The sequence below is a fragment of the Mesocricetus auratus genome, unplaced genomic scaffold (genome assembly GCF_017639785.1).
Source record: "Mesocricetus auratus isolate SY011 unplaced genomic scaffold, BCM_Maur_2.0 Super-Scaffold_100025, whole genome shotgun sequence".
In the NCBI taxonomy this organism is placed as follows: domain Eukaryota; kingdom Metazoa; phylum Chordata; class Mammalia; order Rodentia; family Cricetidae; genus Mesocricetus; species Mesocricetus auratus.
Genome location: NW_024429206.1, coordinates 13,654,998 through 13,667,693, shown reverse-complemented (window position 1 = coordinate 13,667,693; position 12,696 = coordinate 13,654,998). Strand labels below are relative to the sequence as shown.

Below are 12,696 nucleotides of genomic sequence, written 5' to 3'. Positions count from 1 at the left end.
TGCTTATTAACTCACAGAAATTATTTTAGGGCTTTTAATCCATGTTCCCCAGAAGATATTTTTACATTCTGCCAGGCAGTTAGGTCCTTTCCTTAAAGACTTGCTATTCTGACCTGCATGAATTTTGTATTTTTAGAATTCCTGAGTTATGAGTGCTATCTTTGTTCTCTCATTAAATCAGGGACATCAAAGTTTCTTCCTCAGGGAAGCCGTCCCCGACTCCCTAAATAGATTTCTTTCCCCTAGTTCTTTTCCTGTTATGGCAGTCACTGCCCTCTTAATTGCCTTACTGTCTGTCTTTCTAAATGCATGAGGCCCTAAGAAGGCAAGGGCAGTGTCTGTGCATCTTCACCGTGTATCCCCAGTGCCTGACACGGTGCGGGCAAACTGCGGGCAAACGGCAGGCCCTCAGCAGGAGTCTGATGACTGGAAATGGAAGGTGAGCTCAGCTCTGGTAGATAAGAAGGACCAGTGAGAGATCTCTGCTGTGTCCTGTGAGTGAATCACAGCCATGACTCAGGGAATAGAGTCTGGTTTTAACTCCATTCATTAGTACTAAATATTCCTGAACTGCTTAGAAAATATGGTTAAAGAAGAAATAGAAAAGAATTCACTCACAATCACATGCTCTTGAGGTAGCTACTGTTGACAGTTTTCGTCAGAATTGAACTATATATAACTACTGTAATTTGCTTCTTTCAAGGAATGCCATTTCATAACTCTCCTCATGTCATTAAACACTCTTCTGCACCATTTTAATGACTTGCATTTTGTTACATTGTAGTTAATCGTTGTCAGACATTTGATTCTTCCACATTTGAGCTTCGCTGTACATGTGGAGGGAGGCCAGAGAATGACACCTTATGGGAGTTATTCTCTCCTTCCACTATGTAGGTCCTGGAATTAATCTCAGGTTTTCAGGCTTGGCACCAGGTACCCTTACCCACTGAACCATCTTGCTGGCCTTAGTGAACATTTTATTTAAAACACCCCATGTGCAGAGTTCCTGGCATGTTTATTTTATGACCTCTTATATTTTTCTTTAACACTATCAGTAGTGAGTAAGAGTGCCCATTTCTCATATGCTTACGTAGGACATGAAAGTACAAACAAGACTCTCAAGGGAATGAATGGGGATAATAGGAGAGGGAAAAAGGAGAGGGTAAATGGGTGGACATTCTCAAAGTATATCATGTACCTATAAAAATGTATGGGCAGTGAATATACACTAATAAAAAATTAAGAATTAAGATCTTAAAAAAAAGAGTGTCCATTTCCTGAAATCCTACCAGTACTAGCTACCATTGTTTAGGTTACCTACAGTATTATTGCATAGGTTTTTGGTTTTTATGTGTTTAGGAAGCATATTTGTCTGTTTCTGTTTTCATTACAAACCATTGTAGAGCTGATTTAAAATAAGGTAGTTTATTTTTAATTTTTTAAAAATTTTTTTCAGAGAAAAAAATTGGTTAATCGATGAAACCACACACAATTTTACATCTTTAGAACATCATATGGGCCGGGCGGTGGTGGCGCACGCCTTTAATCCCAGCACTTGGGAGGCAGAGGCAGGCGAATCTCTGTGAGTTTGAGACCAGCCTGGTCTGTAGAGTGAGTTCCAAAAATAGTCAGGGATATCTAGGGAGTCCCTGTCTCAAAGTCAAAACCAAACAAACAAAAGTCTACCATAACCTTAAAAAAGTAATTTTGATGGGAAATCAGCAGGATATATGGTTTGATATTTAACAGAACAGATGGGATGTCAGCAGCTGTTCATGTATTTATGCCTGCATACATTTCACCATGGAAGATTTTTGAAAAATCATGAGCCATATTTGGAATCAGACACAAGTGTGCTGGCTGGCAGCTTTACCTTGCTGCCCTATAACCTGCTTTAGTTGCTTTTCTAGATGAATGCCAAGCTGCCAAAAAATTGTCTTGCATAGAGAAGCTTGGGGAAATAGAAATGCCCTTAAATCAAAAGAAGATCTTTGTTACTTGCTGCTGTGGTTGTAATAGGATGGTAGATTCAGGGCTTGTGCAAAACCCACCTCAGTTCTATAGATGAGTGCTTTTAATGGCCTCTTTACTACTTTTTAGGATATCAATGCAATGGAAGAAGAAAAGGACCAACTCATGAAGAGAGTTGAACGCTTGAAGAAAAGGGTAAGTCAAGAATTAGCCGGTAGACTTCAGCAAGTCCTAAGGACTGGCAGAGCTTTAGGAATGCAAATAAAGATTAAGCCAGGCATGGGCACCCAGTGGAGGACAGACTCAAGTAACACTGGAGGAAAGGGAATCTCCCAGGCAGTAGCCCAAAACTTTCAAGGACCTGGAGTTGAAAGCTTGGCTGTCATCTCTGGGGAGTACTGTTTACCAGAAGGAAATGATAAGTGGATGCGGGAGTCACATGACTTGCTAATGCCTTTCTCAAATGTGACAGTAACATGTACTACTTATTCCCTTACTGTAGGTGGAGACTGTTCAGAATCATCAGCGGATGCTTAAAATAGCCAGACAGCTTCGGGTTGAGAAAGAGAGAGAAGAATTTCTTGCACAACAGAAACAGGAACAAAAGAATCAGGTATCCACAGAAAGTTTATACATATTCAGGATCACAGAAGTAGCTCCTCTTGGGAATTAAAAAACATATATAAAAATGAATTTTAAATTTCACATTTCCTTTTGGAAGCGTGATGGACCTACTCTTTTTCTTTAGAAGAACTGGTGTGTGTGTGTGATATATGTGTGTGTATGATATATGTATGTGTGCATGTGTGTGTGCACGTGTATGCATGTGTGCATGTGCGTATGTGCACGCGTGTTGCCTTCCTCATATTGTGCATGTACTGTGTGACTGTGTTACCCAGTCAAGACTGCTGTTTTTCTTTCCATTTTTTCTATTTGAGTATTGAACCTAAGGCACGTGCTAGACAGGCACTCTACAACTGAGCTGTTGCCCCGGCTTTCTTTTTACTTTTTATTTTGAGAGATGACTTGCTTATTTGCCACTGGAATGAAATGTACAGGGTCCTGTGATGAGTGAAACCAAAAGAACATTCTTATTGCCTTAGATAGGTGCTCTGTAAAGACCCTGTACCAGCCGGGCGGTGGTGACGCATGCCTTTAATCCCAGCACTCGGGAGGCAGAGGCAGGCAGATCTCTGTGAGTTTGAGCCCGGGTTGGACCGATAGCTTCCTAAACAATACAGAGAAACCCTGTCTCGTAAAAACCAAAAAAAAAAAAAAAAAAAAAAAAAAAGACCCTGTTCCATTAGCATCTGACCTTACTGCTCTGTAGGAACACGAGACAACTGCAGTACACAACTCAGCACTTACACACATACTTTGGGGCCCCAAATAAGGTGTTGTTGCTGTTAACAATGTCACAAAATCGTATCGTAATTAAAAAGTCTGCGACCTCAGAATCACCCACACTACTATGTTTTTAAACTTCACCTTAAAGAAGAAATTATTTGGGGCTGGAGAGATGGCTCAGAGGTTAAGAGCACTGACTGCTCTTCCAGAGGTCTTGAGTTCAATTCCCAGCAACCACATGGTGGCTGACAACCATCTACAATTCAATCTGGTGTATATGTAATAAATTAAAAAATCTTAAAAAAAAAAAGAAATTATTTGTTGGTGGCGCACATCTTTAATCCCATCACTCGGGAGGCAGAGGCAGGCGGATCTCTGTGAGTTCAAGACCAGCCTGGTCTACTGAGTGAGTTCCAAGACAGCCTCCAAAGCCACAGAGAAACCCTGTCTCGAAAAACCAAAAACCAAAAAAAAAAAAAAAAAAAAGAAGAAGAAGAAGAGGGGGAAGGGGAGGAAAGAAGAAAAAGAAGAAATTATTTGGCCTGAAAGTATTACTTTATTTTATTTAAAAAAAACTCTATCTTAAGCTTTAAAAATATATTTCAAGTCACTGTAATTTCTAAATAGTCCATTTGAACTGGCAGCTGAGATACTCAGCTCCATGGGAGTGTGACTTGGCACCACAGCAGCTGCACTGTAGCAGTGAGTTCATTTCCTGAGCCTTCAGTGGTTATTTAATGTCAGTTTCCATGCTGAAGCGTTACTGACACTGTTAACAGTTCCTAGGGCCAAGGGAGTCATGTTACACAGGGAAAGGCTGCTGCATGCATCTCCAATGAATAATTTTTATTTATTTTTATTTGTTTGTTTGTTTGTTTATTTATTTTTGGAGACAGGGTCTTTCTTTGTAGTCCTGGCTGTCCTGGAGCTAGTTATGCAGACTGGACTTGAACTCACAGAGATCTCCTGCCTCTGTCTGTATCCTGAGTGCTAGGATTAAAGGCGAATGCCACCACACCAGCCACAGAGATTTTTCTTTAATCACTAACTAAAACAGCAACTAAAGAAAAATGTTCTGGAAGCATGTTTTAAATTTTGTATGAGGAATTAGGTATTGTTCAGTATATAAGGGCACCTGATGCTCTTGTAGATCTGTGTTTAGTTCCCAGCACTCACAGAGGATGGCTCACAACTTCTTGTAACTAATTCCATGGCTCTGACACCCTCTTCAGACGGCTGTGGGCACCTACCTGCTGTGGCACACGTGCATATGTATAATCAAGCACACACTCAGATACACATACATACAATAAACATATACATAAAACAAATAAAAAATTAAATTTACATGAAAATATATCAAGAAAACTACTTGGTTTAATGTAACTACTTTCTTAGTATTTATCTGTTTTTTCTATAGCGTGGGAATCTCATGTATTCCCATTCCTTGCCTATGTGAGCATTGTTTCACTAGACTGAGCAAGTAATAAATCAAATTGTTGTTTAAAGCTGTTTCACGCAGTGCAGAGATTGCAAAGAGTGCAAAACCAGCTGAAAAGTATGCGGCATGCTGCAGCGGACGCAAAGCCTGAAAGTAAGTGAAGATTTACTTACTTACGACTTTTTAACATTTCTTTTTTATGTAATTTATTTATTTTTATTTTATGTGCATTGGTGTTTTGCCTGCATGTATGCTTGTGTGAGGCTGTCGATCTTGGGGTTATAGATAGTTGTTAGCTGCCATGTGAGTGCTGGGATTTGAACCCAGGTCCTCTGGAAGAGAAGTCAGTGCCCTTAACTGCTGAGCTATCTCTCTAGCCCTGTAAGTGATTACATGATGTAGATTATTAGAAAATGGTAATTTACACCAGGATATTCCTTAAAATGATTAGTGGGGATTAATTATCTCACCATTTTGGAGCATCATTTCTTACATGGTCAGTTGGAATCCTGATAAAAAACATCCATGAGTTTTCAGAACCATTTTCCTTCCTCTTGTTTTCAGTCACAGGGTGCAAGTGATGTTAACTGTGAGAGTGAGCTCTTCCCCATTTGCCGAGCCCCATGCACTGAGCATGGGGCTGTGAAAAAGATACATGGAGACAACATGAACACTAGTCAAAGCTATACAGGAAAGGAATCAGTACTGCATGTTTTCTGTGGCTTGGTTTGTAGGTTAGTAAGGTTAATAATGTGGTGTCCCTGGCTGAGTTCTGTGTCGCTTTGCACAGGCAATGAACTGTTCTCATAGCCCACTTGAACCCATACCAGGCATTTTGCCCATCAGCAAGGAGAGTACCCAAGCTAAAAACAACATAAAGCTCTCATTTGTGTTAGAGAAATACTACAGTGTAAATCTAGCTAAGGGAGGGACAGTAATCTATAGATAGTACACAATACATAGAATGACAGTAATAAAAGTGACAATTGCAGGTGTTGGCAAAGATGTACAGAAATTGGAACCCTCATATTTGTGGAAATGTAAAAGGATATAACTGCTTTGAAAAAACATTTGAGAAATTCCACAAAATGCTAAAATTTGTCATCACATGAACTTCTATCTCTTCCTTTCTTTTCAACCTTTAGTGAGGGCACATGTGCCACAGTATAAGTATGGTGGTCAGAAGACAACTTGGGGGAGTTGGTTGTCTCCCTCTGTCTTGTGGTCACCACACCTGGAAGCAGCACCTTTGCTTGATGAGCCAGCTCACCAACTCCTCAACTACTGTTTCTGATCTCAGGCATATACTTAAGAGATGGAAAACGTCTACTCAACCAAAAACTTCTTGAATATGCGTGTCCATAGGAGCAATACTTGTGATAAGCAAAAGAGTTCCTAAACTGATACATAGACTAGCAAAATATGGCATATCCATACATTGGAATATTGTTCTGCCACCAAAGTGAATGAATAGTAATACATGCTCTGACACATGTGAACTTTAAAAATGTAACTGTACGAGATCAGCCATAAAAGGGCACATATTGTACAGTACTATTTATAAGAAATATCTAAAATAAGAAAATTCATAGAGGTAGAAATCAACTCAGTGGGAAGAAACTGTGGTTGGGAGAAGTTCAAGTAAGTGCCTGCAAGTGAGTTCAGAGACTTCTTTGGGAACTGATAATAATGACCTAACAAATTATTCTGGTGGTGGGCACCTATTTATACACTGAAACAACCAAGTTATATCTATAAATGGTTGAACCTTGTGGAAGTTCAGTGGGAATGGGAATACATGCTAGCTCAATAAAGCTATTAAAAGTGATAATACAGGAGCTGGAGTGATGGCTCAGTAGTTAAAATGGCTTAGCACCTGCAGCTCTTGCAGAGGACCCAGGTTCAGTTCCCAGCACTCACACGACAGTCTACAACTATTTGTAACTCTAGTTGATGTCCTCCCCTGACGTCTGTGGACAAGGCATGAGTGGTGCACAGACATATAATGCAGACAGAACACTCAGACACATAAAATAAACCCTTTAAAAAGAGGAAATGAGTACAAAACTCCTATTTACAAGATGAGATGCTAAGGCATTTTGGTTTCCAGCTTTCCAAATCACCCCTCACTCATCTCAGTCTAAATTCCAACTTAAGCAGTGAGTGTGCATTTAGGTGGTGGTGTCCTTTAATTCTTTATTAAATTTTACTTTTTCAATGGTTAATTTTCAGCAGGAAGATTTTTTTGCCTTTATGTGTAGGACATGCTCTTTATATGCTTCTATTATAAAAGGAAGATGAATGCTCAAAAGTCTCCCTTACACTACAGCTATTTAACAATTAATATCAAAAAGTAATTTGTGTGTAAAAATATTAAATATTCTGTTTTACACTCAAGCATGAGTGATAGCTCACAAAAGCTGGGAACCTGGAGCATACTTCACAGCCTACAGGCAGCTCAACAGATTGGAGAGTGTCCTTTCCAAGTGACTCTGGTCTAAACCTCTTCCAGGAAGCTAGGATACTTTCTCCTTCCAGGCAGCTGGTCTGTCTCAGAGCTGTCTTTGCAGCTTGTCCAGTGTATTAGTCAGGGTTCTCAGCCTTCCTAATGCTGCAACTCTTTAATACAGTTCCTCATGTGGTGGTGACCTCCAACCATAAGATTATTTTGTTGCTCCTTCATAACTGTAATGTTGCTATTCTTATGAATTGTAATATAAATATCCGATATTCAGGATATCTGATATATAACCCTCAGAAAAGGGTCACAATCCATGGGTTGAGAACCACTGCTCTAGAGTAATATAACTTATAGAATGAATGAGTGTGTAGTGTGTGTGTGTGTGTGTGTGTGTGTGTGTGTATAGAAGGGGGGCTTATTAGAATGACTTACAGGCTGTAGTCTAGCTGTGAAGGAATGGAAAGTCCAAGAATCTAGTAGTTGCTCAGTTCACAAGGTTGATATCTCAGCTTGCTTTCAGTGTACACTAGAATCCCAAAGAGGTAGGTCTTAGAACTAGTGAAAGAATGAACTTGCTGGCAAGGTGAAAGCAAGCAGGCAAATAACAAAAACTTCTTTCTTCCATGTCCTTATATATGCTTCTAGTGGAATGTGTGGCCCGGATCAGAGATGGGTTTCCCCAACTCAAATGATCAGAAATAAAGGTGTCTTCCTACCTCAGTGATCCAGATTAAAAGTAGATCTTCCTCTTCAAATTAAGCTAAAATCCTCACAGGTGTGCCCTCTAGTTTTGGGTTCTAGTTAATTCCATATGTAGTTAGGTTGGCAACCAACTATAACCATCTCAACTAGTCTGAGAGTAACTCTCAGCTGCTTTATTGCTTACTTTGCGAGGGAGGGGCTTAGTAAATCTGGTCAATTTCAGGAACTTCCTGAAGCTATTTTGAGTTGTTTACTTTCCTGCTTAAGGAGTTTCCTTGCAGGATGTAGTGCTCTCTTGGACAGTTTCTAGGATACCGTTACACAACAGGAGGTAGGAGTTGAGGCTTATCAGACAGGAAGGAAAAATCAAGTCAAGAAAAAATGGCTGAAAATACAGATAAAAAGAAAATATTCTACATAATGCATACACTTTGTGAGTGGGCAGGAGCTGGGGACTAGGATCCCCTGCTCAAAGCTCACGCATGCTGAGCAGACGCTCCGCTCCATCTTACTTATGAGCTCTGTTCCCAGACTGCCATTGACCTTTGATAGCAGACTTGCCCCTTACCCTGAACTTCCTTGTGGCCTTTGTGATGTCTCCCTCAGGGGCCTTCCCCCTTCTCCAAACAATCATTGATCTACTTTTTGTCACTGTTGGGTTAGTTTGTGTTTTCAAAACTTTTTAAAATAGAAAAATAATATTTAAGAATTTTACATTAAAAATATTTTAGACTTTGATTCGATGCACATCTGCTTATAGGAAGTGTGTGAATACCTGGAGATGAGGAGACTGCGCCTCACATAGCCAAAGAAGAGGGAATGTAGAGTTAGTGAGAAAATGCCTGGGAACGAGTGCATGCCTGAGTGGACCCTGATGCTTTAAACCTTCCTTTCTCCAGTCCTCAAAAGGGGCGGGGTAGGGGCATTGAAAGAATGAATGGAAAACTTATGAATGTGCATTAATAAAATTTTTCATGTTCTATTTGTACAACAGAACTAAAAATAATGTTAAGGCATTGGGCCATTTTTATTATGCAATCTTCATACATAGATTACTTAAACTAGAAACTCATCATTTTTAAAAGTCACACCAGAATTTGTAAATGTGAAATGCAAAGATCAGAAATAAACTATGTAAATCTCTCCAGTCTGGGAATTTATAATAAAACCATTATTCACTGAGAATATGTGTATAGTTGTATGTTTGCCAAAATAAGAGAACTATTAAATCTTAAAAATATTTACTAGCTGGGCAGTTGTGGCACACGCCTTTAATCCCAGCACTTGGGAGGCAGAGGCAGATGGATCTCTGTGAGTTTGAGGTCAGTCTGGTCTACAGAGTGAGTTCCAGGACAACCAGAGCTGTTACACAAAGGAACCCTATCTTGAAAACCCCCAAAAAAAAAAAAAAGGACAAAATTTTATTATAAACTAATACTTGATAAAAATCAAAAGCAACCAAATCCAAAACATTTATGGAAGTGGGCACTTTTATTTCTTTTTTCAGATTTGAATTTGTTGACTCCTAACATTGTCTTCATTGGTTTGATGCCAACAAATTATTAAATGTTATTAAATGTTACTGTTTATGCAGTATTAGAAGTAGAGATACAGTAAAAAAAAAAAAAAAAAAAAAGAAGCCAGACCTGCCTTTAATCCCAGTACTTAGGAGGCAGAAGCAGGCGGATCTCTTTGAGTTCATGGCCTGCCAGGTCTATAGAGTTCCAGGACAGCCAGGACTATATAGGGACAGTGTCTCAAAAAAGAAACAGACAACTAGCAAAAAAAGAAAAAAGAAGACTAAAATGTCTGTTGTGTAGGAGGGGACCTGGGGTAGATTTCATTTGTGTTTTCCTTTGGCTCACTGGCTTCTTAAATACCTAGAAGGCAAAGTAGGACACTGATAGATCTGATTCTGTAACTACACCTCATGTGTATTTTGTAATTGAAGGAATTAGGTTATGAAGTTAAAATGATCACGATATCACTTTTTTTTTTTGTTTTTTTGGTTTTTCGAGACAGGGTTTCTCTGTGGTTTTGGAGGCTGTCCTGGAACTCACTCTGTAGATCAGGCTGGCCTGGAACTCACAGAGATCCGCCTGCCTCTGCCTCCCGAGTGCTGGGATTAAAGGCGTGCGCCACCAAAGCCCGGCTCACGATATCATTTTTACTATAATTATCTAAATATTCTTCTATGTAAATTGTGATTTATATTCATCCTAATTAACCTGGAAGGATTTCAGTGATCTTCTATGGCACTGTATGGATGCTGCATAGATGCTCTGACACGCAGCCCCACTGTCTAATTAACCTGATTTCAGTGATCTGTGGTATTACATAGATACTCTAATACACACTAATGGGGGATGTCCTTCTGTATATATGTTTCTCTTATTGGTTGATAAATAAAACACTGTTTGACCAATAGAGGCAGGAAGATAAATGGGACTAGGAGAATTCTGGGAAGGGTAGGCAGAGGGAGCGCAAAGGAGTGACAGGTCCAGGCATTCTCCGGTAAGCTAAGACCACATGGAAATACATAGATTTATAGAAATGGGGCAATAATTAAGACAGAGCTAGCCAATAAGAAGCCCTAGTCATCAGCCAACAGTTTAACAATCTAGCATCTCTGTGTGTTCATTTGGAGCTGAAGTGGCAGGACTTAGCAGGACAAGAAAACTCCAGCTACACACAGCCCCACTTTCCATGCCTCACTCGTAAAGCAAAGTGCCGAGTATCATAGCACCCCGCTTTTAAACTAAACTTTCTTCTCTTTTTTTTTTTTAAATTAGTTTTTCAAGGCAGATTCTCTGTATATGCCTGGCTAGAACTAAACTTTCATTTGCTTTTTTTTTTTTAAAGGTTTAATGAAGAGGCTAGAGGAGGAGATAAAATTTAATTCATATATGGTCACTGAAAAATTTCCAAAAGAATTAGAAAGCAAGAAAAAGGAGTTACATTTTTTACAAAAAGTGGTTACTGAGCCAGCTATGGGCCACTCTGACCTTCTCGAGCTTAAGTCTAAAGTAAGTGACTTCATCATCTTACTCCCAGTTCTGTCTGTTCTGTGAAGAGTCCCTGCATGTTCCTACTCACGACTCCAGAGCTAGCCTGGGCTAAGGGCTGACACCTCTGCTGATGGGTTGTCCTAGTGAAAATTCTAGAATGTCATATACTTCAGAGTAGTTCTATCAGATTCTGCTTTTAAGTGTGATAGGGAAGTTTTATATTTTAAAGCTTTTCATGTGTGTTTTGACTAGATTTCATTTCAGTGCCCACCAAATCTGGTAACATATTACATTTTGTTCCCTATAAATAAAATACTACTCATTTGTATATTTTTTAAAAGTTATTATTAAAATTGATTGAAAGGTTAATTGCTGGTTCCTTAATTTATTTAGTAGCCTCTACAGTTTAATGTCTAATTTGAACCATATTGCTCTTTTAATTTACTTAGACAACATAGATGTCCAAGTCAGATGTGGCTTAAATTTAAGGTCACAGGTTAAAGGAGGGGCTGTCTTTAGAAATAATGGATATACTAAAATGTTTTATGTTTTATTTTATTTTCCTTGTTGAGAGACTGGTGTTACTCAGTTCCATTACTTTAGAAAGAGCTAATTATCAGTATAAGTGGTATCTACCAAAGGGACACAGACCATTAGGATAGTAGGAGTTTGGAATGTTCCATGTCACTTTCAGCTGGGTTCGTGCACTCCATTTGCTGTGCCTCTGGGAAATGTCTGGATTAATATTGTAACTGAGTGACCTGGAAGTTATAGCCGAGGTGGGTGGGTAACTTCAGGTTTGTAGAAAGCCCCTTCCACATAATAATGTAAGAATATTTCAGCCAGGTGGTGGGGCAGTGCCTTTAATCCCATCACTTGGGAGGCAGAGGTAGATGGTTTGAGACCAGCCTGATCTACAAGAGCTAGTTCCAGGACAGCCCCCAGAGCCACAGAGAAACTGTCCCGAAAAACAAAAACAAACAAACAAAAACGAATATTTCCTATAAATACTTCAGAATTGTGTATGCATGTCAGATTCAATCTGTAGAAGTAATCAAACTACAAATATTTATTATTAAATTAAGTTGTTTCTAAAAGTGCTCATAAAAGTCTACTCATACAGTAGTTGGAACTCTGTTCCTAATTACTTCAGAAATGGTAAGAACTGTAAACTCAAGCTGAGTGTTGCCTGGTGTCAACTCCAGAGTTCACTTAGGTTACATAATCACGGGGAGGGTTATGACTGCTTGTTTGATTGGTTGGGTGGTTTTTTGAGAGGGTTCCACTGTATATCACAGACTGACTTTGAAATACCTCTTCTCCTGCCTCAGCCTCCTTAGTGCTGGAGTTACAGGAGTCCTCTACCATCCCTGGCTCTCATAGGGAGACTTTTAACATGTTCCACTTTTACACTCTTTTAGGTCAATGAAATAAACACGGAGATCAATCAGTTGATTGAGAAGAAAATGATGAGAAACGAGCCAATCGAAGGCAAGCTCTCACTGTACAGACAACAGGTACTTAATCGTAGTTCATGGGAAGGCTGTCGTCTGTAAGGTGAGGAGGAAGTAAAGAACAAAGAGTTTTTCTGTCAATGCTAATCGTAGAAAGGCAGTGGCGTGCCGGTTTCTGTGCCTGTGGAATTCATCTTCTAAATGGCAAGTTTATGTTAGGTAGGGTAAGTCAAAACACGCCAAAATATATGGGCACTCCCAGATTAAAGTATTGATTTGTTAACTGTAATTTTGCTATCCATTTTTCAAGAG

At 39.4% G+C, this 12,696-nt stretch overlaps 1 protein-coding gene across 8 annotated transcripts in view; it reads left to right on the top strand.

Annotated features, from left to right (window-relative positions):
* Window positions 1-12,696, top strand: part of Ift81 (intraflagellar transport 81) — an 88,912-nt gene that overhangs the window by 36,555 nt on the left and 39,661 nt on the right. For all 8 annotated transcript variants that reach the window (XR_005870969.1, XM_040731322.1, XM_040731320.1 and 5 more), the window contains 5 exons: window positions 2,101-2,166; window positions 2,474-2,584; window positions 4,828-4,912; window positions 10,785-10,948; window positions 12,352-12,447. Coding sequence is in view for 7 of the 8 variants with exons in the window: in XM_040731322.1 (XP_040587256.1) it covers window positions 2,101-2,166; window positions 2,474-2,584; window positions 4,828-4,912; window positions 10,785-10,948; window positions 12,352-12,447 (522 nt within the window). In the remaining variant the exon portion in view is untranslated. The remainder of the gene's footprint in view (window positions 1-2,100; window positions 2,167-2,473; window positions 2,585-4,827; window positions 4,913-10,784; window positions 10,949-12,351; window positions 12,448-12,696) is intronic.